General features: G+C 37.8%; 1 protein-coding gene across 1 annotated transcript; it reads left to right on the forward strand.

Annotated features, from left to right (window-relative positions):
- The first annotated feature begins 4,187 nt into the window (after nucleotides 1–4,187).
- LOC107810773 (putative beta-D-xylosidase 2) lies at nucleotides 4,188–10,864 on the forward strand. The gene is made up of 5 exons (XM_016635595.2): nucleotides 4,188–4,758; nucleotides 6,909–7,190; nucleotides 8,446–9,064; nucleotides 9,134–9,547; nucleotides 10,069–10,864. The coding sequence occupies exons 1-5, from the start codon at nucleotides 4,354–4,356 to the stop codon at nucleotides 10,659–10,661; spliced, it is 2,313 nt and encodes a 770-aa protein (XP_016491081.1). The 5' UTR covers nucleotides 4,188–4,353; the 3' UTR covers nucleotides 10,662–10,864.
- Nucleotides 10,865–11,346: the final 482 nt, after the last annotated feature.

The raw sequence follows: 11,346 nt of genomic DNA on the forward strand, positions 1-11,346 counted from the left end.
TGCACATCGTGGAGTAAAATAGGTGTGTGTAAAAGCTGAAATGGTAGAAAGTTGATTAGCATGTTCAAATGTGGGGCAGTTAGGGAAGGTGCATAGTTTCTTAGCTTTCATGGTTCTCCGTAGTTGTAAGTTTTTTCATGTTTTCTTTAATTAGCATCCGAAGGTATAGTCAACAAGAATGGTTCAAAAAAGGTTTCGTTTGGTTTTAATTAGTCCCTGATGCTCCAAAGGGCGTGCGTTGTCAAAGACTCGAACTCGAGTCGTGTTATGTATTGGTCTCAGCGATGGCTTTCTGAATTTGTGGCACTTCAGGCGCTCATTTGTCCTTTGGAGACTCGATACCGAGCCTCTTCCCAGCACAACCTATTTTCAGGAGCTTGGGGCTCACTATTGGGCCCAAAATAGGACAGGCCCTTCCTAATGAGACTTGGGCCACCTCTTTTCCTTGGGTTACTGGTTTATGCTGAGCTGAATACCCCCTTTTCTAATAATTAATTCTCCATCGTGTAAGTTTCTCGTTAACCTGAATAAAACCTTTGGTTACATTTAGTAGTAAAGAATCGAATTCCTTTAAATAATTGGGAGGCGAGCTATACTAGATAAGACATAGTCTATGGCCCTCCGAGCTTTAGTTTGAATATCCTTTTAAAATGGAATCGAGGTACGCCGCACCAAATAAAATCTCAAATGTGCGGCCTTCATTTAATCATTTCTTTTAAAATACTTAGAACTTGTGGCATGCCATTTAGCAAATTCACATGGCCCTCGCAAAGATAAACACTCGTAGTTGCTTTAGGCGCGTTGTTTTAATAATATTACCTTCCTAAACTCGGGTATGCATTTATGTGACCCAAATCAAAATCTCAACAATGTTGAAATATGTCGAAGACCGTGGGTGCATTTATGTGACGTGGTTCAAGACGTATTTTGACAACGTTACAATATTCCTAAAAGTGAATAAAAGCGGTTAAAAGTTAAAATTTGCACATAGGTTTAAAATGTTTTTAAAATCAGACAATTAAGCCAAATATAGCAGTTGAGCGACCGTGCTAGAACTACGAAACTCGGGAATGCCAAACACCTTCTCCCTGGTTAACAGAATTCCTTACCCAGATTTCTGGTTCGCGGACTGTAATACAAAGTCAATCTTTTCTCGATTCGGGATTTGAACCGGTGACTTGGGATACCATAAATCTCCCAAGTGGCGACTCTGAATCTTTAAATAAAAATAATCCCGTTTCGATTGTCCTTTAATTGGAAAAACTCCCTTATACCCTTTTGGGGGTAGGTAAAAAGGAGGTGTGATAGCGGGCAGTAGGATCTGGAGTCCCAAGTTGGGGAATAATTTCCATGCATGCGGCTCCGGTCTTAGGCTCGACTTGAGCAGCCCTCGGTGTAGGTCGGGTGTAGACCTCGGTGCAGGCCGAGCAGAAGACGTCGGTCAACGGAATACGAGCGGATGAGCCCTCATCCTTCGCACTCTCCTTGTTAATAGTAATGGTTGTGTAAGCAACGAGGTAAAATTGCAAGGCGAACAATAGAAGCTGCAGCTAGTCGACTTACCAGTAAAGGGCTTACGTCCGTATTTCTCGTAGAAGGACACCCATTCGCGAACTCCTGCCGTATGAGGAAGAATGGCATTCACCTATTCACAGATATCATCAACAGGCGTAGGGGGTAGTCTCTCGACTGCAAAAGTAAAAATGATTTAATACTACCCAAAGAAAAACGGTCGACCATCACTCCGACAGGATATACAAAAAACTTACGGGCGAAGTTCCACCTCTCAGGGAACCTGCAGAGTCCGTCACAAGGTGCTCAGTCCGCATATAAAAGTAGCTTTCATAGAAACGATGATTGGATCTATCATCTATCTTCACCACCAGACTCTTCGTTCCTCGATGGCGTATGTGGATCATCGTGCCTCGAATAAGTTGAGGGGCAAAAATATTGAGCATATGCCATTGAGTGATCTCCCGACCGGTAAGCTCTGCGAACTTGAGCAGCATGAGGAACAATTTCTATAAGTACGGCGAAAGTTGAGCCGGGCATACCTCGTAGAAACGACAGAAGTCTACCACTAAGGAAGGGAGGGGAAGCGTATATCCGACAATAAAAGTATATGCGTAGAACACACAATATCCTGGGTGGTCAAAATGTACAATATCATTTCCCACTGCAAGCAACATCTCAACATGGTGCGGAATTCCCCATTTGGTCTTAAGCTCCGCAATCCCCGCTTCATCCATAATAGAGGAAAAAGGCTCCTGTTCTTCTCCGGCATGGCTGTTAAAATTGGTCCATGGCTTCCCCAAACGGGGCAATATTTCAATCGCAATTGGAACCCCCTCATCCTCCGCCATCTCCACTCCGGGAGCAAGGGCATCATTTTCCGGCACCGAAACTTCGGCAAGACTGTCAGCGTAGGAAGAAGTACCAGCCATTTATATCGATTGAACAGAGTAAATGAGCAAGGGGAAGTAAGAGGGAAGACGGTGACGTCAATTTCCGACTAACAAGAGAGTGAACTAAAAATCTAAGGTATCAGAGAATGTAAAGACTCACAAAATTCCTCTAATAGATCAAAAAGTGTGGCAATAGAATGGTGTGTTCCCCCTATTTATAGGAACATAAATTCCCCGAGCGGAAAACCCGAGAGTCTCCAATCAAAATTGATAGGGCACAAGAAACAGTTCAATTTATAGGGAATGTGTGTCATAATGGCAGCAACTACAAGCAACGTTTCGAATCAACACAATAATTCAACTCTGAACGGATGTGACGGTCCAAGGGTATCAGATTTCTCCTAAACTTTCGAGTCGACAGAGTCCGGCCGTCGAACCCGCTAAGAGACGACCTCGACGGGCAGAGGGACTAACTGTATGGGTCCAAATTTGGCAACCATGACAGCGTATAAGCAAGACATGGGGCGGGATCACCAGAACATAACGACTGACGGTCGTTATGACAAAGGACGACGATAAAAAATGGGTAGCCGAAATAAGATAGTAACGGTAGTTTAAACTTAGAAAGGGATAGGAAGAATATGCATTTTGGATATTCTTTATGTTGTACTTTTTAGGTTTTTTTTTTGGAAAATGTCACTTATAAAATAGGTGGAGTTAATAAACAAGAAGGGAGGCTGCCATTTCAAAGAAGAGAGAACACATTGTAAAAAGGAGAGAGGAATATATGAAAGAATTGTCTTATTCGCTTTTTCCTCTCTACTCTTTCACTTACAATTCTTTTTTTGCTCCGAATGTAAACCCATTTTTCTCGCATGTAATATAAGATTATGACATCGATAAATCTGAGAGGTTCCTACCTTTCATTATTTTCCGTTGTATACATTTAGATCTGAAGTTAATTATACTTGGCTAAGATTTACCTTCTTTATTATTGATAATTGAAGTTGGCAAAAGAGTCTTAAACTTTTTATTCAAATAGTATGTAAAAGATTTAGATCCTCTAAAAAAATTCAGGGGACCTTTAATATGTGTGTGTGCTATAGTTTAAAATTGGGAAGTATTCTCCGACACGTCCAAGATAGGAAGTTGAGTGCCGCTATATCAAAAGTAATTCGGTTAAATAATACTCCCTTTGGTCCAAAATAAGTGAGTTTTTAGCTGTTTTCATACAGATTAAGAAATTCACCTTTTAACATTAATTAACAATAAAATTAACCATATAAACTTTTACTATCTCTTCACATAAATACTCCAATCACATACTCCAACACTATTTACCCCAAGGGCAATGTAGGAAAAAAATAATTAATTCATTCTTAAAATCTGAAAAAATCACTTATCTTGGACCATAAAAAAATACCAAAAAATTACTTATTTTAGACCGGAGGAGTACTCCTAGTCAACATCAACTGGTCTGCTTGCATTTTCACCTTAAAAGATGAAAAAGAAGTATAAAACCTTATCCTATATATGTATAAGCTTCCTTTAAACAGTGAAACAAGCATCATGGTGATCTGACGGTCATGAACAAAGCGCTATATGTACGGCATACGAATCCATGAATTTAAAAAGTAATGTTGCTCTGTTATTTTTTTATAACAATTAATGCAAATGTAACAAGAATTCTTTTTTAAAAGCATTTTATATTTTATAAATATATAATATAAGTCGAAAATAATGTGTATAACCCCATCAACCATCAGTTGTTAAAAAGATGAATTGCCCATCATCTCATGCATCATTAATTCCATAACCACTAGCCAGCCAATAGCCATACTGAACAAATCAAAACTCTGTTTCAGTTCTATATATTCTCACTCTTTTACATCCAAAGCTCTCACACCATTGCAAGGGACAAATATTCTCTCTTTCCACAAACACAAAAATGAGTGGAGGCCTCAGCAACCCCACCTCTACTCTGTTCATTTTTTGCTTCTTTCTAATTGCAATATCTGTTCAAGCTCGTCCCCCATTTGCCTGTGACCCAAGAGATAGGGCTACCAAAAACTTCCCCTTTTGTCAAACAAATTTGGCCATTGGTGATAGAGTAAGGGACCTCATTGGGAGGTTAACATTGCAAGAGAAGGTGAAATTATTGGGGAATACTGCTGCAGCTGTGTCGAGGCTGGGAATCAAAGGCTATGAGTGGTGGTCGGAGGCACTACATGGAGTGTCAAATGTAGGACCAGGGACTAAGTTTGGTGGTGATTTTCCAGGAGCCACCAGCTTCCCTCAAGTCATTAGTACTGCTGCTTCTTTCAATGCTTCCTTGTGGGAAGAAATTGGACGGGTAAGTATTAGGGTGGTATAATGGTACTCTTTTTATGCTTCATATAGTTGACCCTAACTCATTTGATGAGCAATAGTTGTTATCGTTGTTGTAATGCTACTCTGATATTCACTTATAAAGTAATTACGTAATAATCATTAATTGGTGATGTGGTAAATATAATAACTAATCTGCTATTACAATTAAACTACACTTCCAATTTATAATAGTTATATGTATTATTATCTAAGCATACTGCGTGGAATTGCTTATTGTTGGCGGTGGGTATATTTTAACATATCTTGACACTAAATATATAGAGATTATTATAATATCAAATTATTTGTTAGTTAAGGAAAAGTTACTGTCAAGAATAGGTATGCGTTGATATAGAAAGAGTCTACAGCCTATTGCAAATGGTTAAAGTATACTTTCAACAGGATAGTACACATACGCGCATTTTGTCAGAATTAATTTTATTATTTTTATTGGTTAAAGAAATGTGTTGTTGTCTTCTTACAAGATTTTTGACAATTTTCACGTAGTTTTTAACCTTAAGGTAGGCCTAATGCGAAAGATTCATTTTCTTAATATAACATAATCGAACCCATCAATATCGTGGTTTTTTTTTTAATATTGGACTTCCATCTTATGCTTTAAACATTCAAGATCATACAAAGGGACTACAGCCTAGCTTTTCTCTCAAATTAACGTGTGACATCCTAACACAATTTGATGTTTCAAACTAGAGCTTTGGCATCAATTAAGTTTATATTTGATGAACGTTTTTTTTTTTTCCAAAAGAAGAGGGCGACTTCTTGTTTGTTTATCTTATCCATCCATTGACTATTATACTTTTTAAGTACGAAAGAAAGAAAATTAGAACCGAACTAAGAACTAGAATTTGACTGCTCGTGATTTGATCCATCACGGATGTAACTAGCTCGTTAGTTTTATACTACTCCATCTCCTTTGGTTTCACTAATATAAAGAAATATAGTCTAATTTTCATAAGATATAGTACTACTCTGTTAGGACAAAAGCTAAATAGGTAATGTCATTTGCAAATGTGAAGTAAAAGCTAAGGTAGCCGTGAGTTTATTTCGAAAGAGGAGTGGGGTAATTGAGAAGTAGGGGAAAAAAATGTGCAATTGAGGTTTTCTTTCTTCTGTGCTAGTTGTAACTTACAACCAATCAGAGGATTGGCTGCTTGAGAAAAAGTTGGCAAGTTTGTGGATGGGTCGATGCGACACTTTGGGTCCCATAGGCCATAACTTACTCCACAGTGACTATATGTAAAGGGAATCAGCCAAGTTGCAACTTTGCCAGAATTGAACAGGCATGGTATTCAATATAAGGTCACATCCCCTTATCAATAAGGATTAAATATAAGATTGGGTTGGAGTGGGGTTTCATAGTTTAGATGGAAAATATAAAAACGTACTCCGTATTTTATTTTATTTTGTTAAATTGACTAATAAGTAAATAATATCCGACAAAATGGAACAAAGAAAATAACATTTACACTACCCATACAATATAAATTGGTATAGCAAATTATAACTCTACCTCTCAAATTATTCAGTTTAGACTTGCTACTAATCAGAGGCGGAGGCAGAAATCGAGCTATGAGTTCAGCCGAATACAACAGCTTTTGTTTAAATAGTACTCCATCTGTCTCAAATTATATGCCGTGTTTTCTAAAAATAGTTTCTCAAATTATTTATCATTTAGAAATTCAAGACAAAATAAATTATACCCTTAATAATAATTGTTCTTGAAGATGGAGATAGCAAATAAATAAAATTAATATTCAATAAAGAGAAATTATATTTTTAGACATAAATAAAGGTAAAATAATCCTACCTTCGTCTTAATTAATATTTCTTAAATGCGTGTAAGAGAGAAACACGACAAGTAATTTGAGGGCGGAGTATATTTATATTAAATTTTTTATTAAATATCTACAAATATTAAATTTATAATCCAATCATTAGTATTTAAAGCCGATGTTCTACAATTCAAAACCCATCAAATTGTAATCTTGGTTCCACCTCCGCAAATAATTACTCTTGTTATTGTAAATGAAATTGTTACCATTGACAAAAAATTCATACATTATTGGTGCATATTCCTAAACCTTGTTAAATTCATATGTGATGTTTTTGCAGGTAGTATCAGATGAAGCAAGAGCAATGTACAACGGAGAGATGGGAGGACTGACATATTGGAGCCCAAATGTGAACATATTTAGAGACCCAAGGTGGGGCCGGGGACAGGAGACACCCGGTGAGGATCCAGTGGTAGCCGGTATATACGCCGAGCGTTATGTGAGAGGGTTACAGGGAAACGAGGAAGGTGACCGGCTGAAAGTAGCGGCATGTTGCAAGCACTACACGGCTTACGATCTCGATAACTGGAGTGGGGTCGATAGATTCCACTTTAATGCTAAGGTAATTCCATACGTCACTACTATTCATCAATCTTTTTCCTCTTCTGGAAATGTAGTAATTTTATGTACATCTCGTGAAATTCCCACCCTTTTCTTCTGTCTGACCTCTCAGCATTTCTAGGCACCATCACTTTTTGTATTTCCGGACATGCTTTTTTTGGGATTTTTCTTGCAAAGTGAGGCGCCGCGCATATACATAATATTAGGATCATGGATATAAATCGAATATTAGTAATATGTATTTATAAAAACTTTTTATTACTCCCTGGATCCTAATTTATATATTTATAAAAACTTGCTTGAGTTTTATTTTCTAAATACCTTATATTGATATTATTTGCTATAAGTGCTTCTTCCATCATTTCTTTAACCGAGTTTCTATCGGAAACAGTCTCTCTGCCCTTCCAAGGTAAGGGTAAGACTGCGTTATCCTACCCTCCCCAGACCCCACCTGTTGGATTACACCGGATTGTGATTGTTCTTGTTGTTGTTGTACTCTGTCCCCAAAAACCCCGAATTTTAAATTAAAAATAATTTAATTTTAAAGTTTTCATTTAACTTCTAACTTTAATGAGATGACTTACATCGATATAAATTTATGGCTTTTGAATTTTAATAGTCTTTATTTCTTTGTTATATTTTATATCTAGTCATAAATTGAGACATATGAATGTTCGTACTTTATAGTATATAGTTTGAATCGGGATACCACGTATCTAACACAAGCCTCAAACTTAGGTCATGCTATATTTCAATCATTAACATGGAATGTGAAACCAATGAGGCAATAGCTGACAGGTGGCTGTTACTTATGTAACATTACGATTTGGATTGTGATCCTTGCTACTGTCCCCACTAACACCGAATCCAGCATATACATAAGTGGGGTACGTGCACCATTGCCATGGAAATATATAGACTCTATTTATGCACTTAATTTAAAGATTATACATGTATCAAGAGGTCCACCAATAATCTTTAAATTTTAAACATGTTGATCACCTCTAATTTGGGAATTGGGCTCTCCTTTCACAAACTGCTAAACTATACAAGTTATCTAGGATGCCTCGTTCAATATCATATGGGTAATTTATTTGAAACTTTAAAAAATTAAGAAACCATTACTTCTCTTCTCCTTTTATTTTTTGAACAATTCATGGCAGTGTCCACAGGTTACAGAAAGCAAAACATCATTTGGATGAAACATTACAATATTATGAAACCTTTTATTTTAACAATAAAGACAATGTACACAGGTTAGCAAGCAAGACATGGAAGATACATTCGACGTACCATTTAGAAGTTGTGTTAGAGAAGGTAAGGTGGCTAGTGTTATGTGCTCTTACAATCAAGTCAATGGCATACCAACTTGTGCTGATCCAGAACTTCTTCGCAAAACCATACGCGGCGGTTGGGGTCTTAACGGCTACATTGTCTCCGACTGTGACTCCGTCGGAGTTTTCTACGAAAATCAACACTATACATCAACACCTGAGGAAGCTGCTGCTGATGCTATCAAAGCAGGCCTTGATTTGGACTGTGGGCCTTTTCTGGCCCAACATACTGAGACTGCAGTGCAAAGTGGTATCCTTAAAGAGGCTTCTATAGATACCAATTTAGCTAATACAGTTGCTGTCCAGATGAGGCTTGGTATGTTTGATGGAGAACCATCAGCCCAACCTTATGGTCACCTTGGCCCGAGAGATGTTTGCAGCCCGGCCCATCAAGAACTCGCGCTTGAAGCTGCTAGACAGGGCATTGTTCTTCTTAAGAATCATGGGCCTGTTCTTCCTCTTTCTCCTCCACGCCATCGCACTGTTGCTGTCATTGGACCTAATTCGGATGTTACCGTCACAATGATTGGAAATTACGCAGGTAAACTTCATGAGAGAGTGTTAATTATGTGGAAAGATAGAAGACTAATTGAGCTTTTTAAAAATGTAGGTGTTGCATGTGGATACACAAGCCCATTACAAGGAATAGCCAAGTATGCAAAGACCATTCACCAAGAAGGTTGTGGTGATGTAGCTTGCTCTGATGATAGACTATTTCCTAGAGCTGTAGATGCTGCACGTCAAGCGGACGCAACTGTGCTAGTAATGGGCCTGGACCAATCTATTGAGGCTGAATTCAGAGACAGAACTGGGCTCCTTTTGCCTGGGTTCCAACAAGATCTCATCTCCCAAGTATCCAAGGCCTCAAGAGGTCCTGTTATATTGGTCCTTATGTCTGGGGGCCCAGTTGATGTTACATTTGCAGAGAAGGATCCACGAATTGGTGGTATTGTTTGGGTTGGTTATCCTGGACAAGCCGGTGGTGCTGCTATTGCTGATGTCCTTTTTGGAGCCCATAATCCAGGTAAACTCGCTACAAGATCCACAAAAATGGATTTCCATTTCTTCTTTTGGGCCCATTCTGTTTTCTTATGGTTCACCTCATTGATTCAAACTCAAAGTTTTTAAATGGAGTCAACTCATTTATTGTAGTGAGTAAAGCGAAATAGGATACAGAGAATTCATATAGAGCTTAACTTTTATAAATTGATTTTATAGAAGATTTTACGCTATTAGATTACCTAAAAGATAATTATAAGTAATCGTCCACAAACATTTGATTTTGCGACCTGAAAAATGATAGGAAATCTGCGGATAACAAGAGGTAAATTTAGAATTTAAACTTAATGAATTTGTGTTTATATTCTTACCATGTACCTATTACCTTTCAAAAGTATGTCAAAATTCAATAATTTTTTAACTCTCTTGATCTATTCACATACAAATCGACCACCAGTTACAACATGTTAAAATACACCGATAGAGTAAACATACTATATATTATCATATAAGTGTAATTCATCATCGAGTAAAAAATGTTTTCAGGTGGGAAGCTGCCAATGACATGGTACCCACAGGAGTACCTAAACAATTTACCAATGACAACAATGGACATGCGTGCAAACTTAGCCAAAGGTTACCCTGGAAGAACATACCGTTTCTACAAAGGTCCATTAGTATACCCATTTGGGCATGGATTAAGCTACACTAAATTCATAAACACAATTGCTGAAGTTCCAAACATGTTAGCCATTCCAATATTTGGTCGCCATGCTTCCAACACAACAAGCAAAGCAATCAGAGTAACACATGCAAAATGCAGTAAATTATCAATTCAAGTTCATATCGACGTGAAGAACGTAGGATCAAAGGACGGTACACAAACATTGCTCGTATTTTCAAAGCCGCCAGTTGGACTTTGGGTGCCACATAAACAATTGGTCGCGTTTCAAAAAGTGTATGTCCCGGCGGGTTCGCTGCAACGAGTGACGATAAATATTCATGTTTGCAAGTATTTAAGCGTGGTAGATAGGGCTGGTGTTCGAAGAATTCCAATAGGTGAACACAGTCTTCATATTGGTGATGCTAAGCATACCTTGTCACTTCAAGCATCAGTTCTTGGGGTTATTAAATCTTGATTGTTTTTTATATTGTACAATCTCCACGTAAAGATGTCTTTGCGTTTAAAGGAGATTATTTTTCCCTATTGTATTCTTATTCAACAAGGGGATAAGCACAGATTAGATTTTATTTTAGAGAAGAAGAAAGAGGATAATATCACTCTTTGGAAAATTGTACTAAATTTCAATTGAAACAAATGGGTTTCCAATACTTATTCCAACATTTCTACTTTTCCACTTCTATTTTGCTCCCACCTTCTAATTTTTTTTTTTTTATGCAACTGAAGATGTTAGAACCCACCTGGCTTGAAAACGGGTCGGGTTAGCCCTTCAAGTGTACCCGCCTGGCATGATAAGAATGAACTTAATCGGTTCAGGTGCCAGCTATAGAGGTGTGGGCCTTGTAAATAAGTCACCGGGCCTGTCCCTCTTGGATCCCAGGCCTGGAACGAAATGGACCGATATTTGACCCGTGGGCCAGATCGACTCGGACCCCCATAACCTTGTCAAAAATATAGAGAAAATTTCACTTTATACCCATTAATCCTAAACTATTTACTCTTTAATGCCCAGACCCAAATTATTTACTACTCCTACTCATGGGGCCCAAACTATTTACCCGGTTTTTTCCTTGCCAACCATCTTTCTTTCTTCTATCGTCCAGTTTATGCATTAGAAAACTGCTCTTTTCTTGAAATTTTAT

Source organism: Nicotiana tabacum, chromosome 22 (genome assembly GCF_000715075.1).
Source record: "Nicotiana tabacum cultivar K326 chromosome 22, ASM71507v2, whole genome shotgun sequence".
NCBI classification, from domain to species: Eukaryota; Viridiplantae; Streptophyta; class Magnoliopsida; order Solanales; family Solanaceae; genus Nicotiana; species Nicotiana tabacum.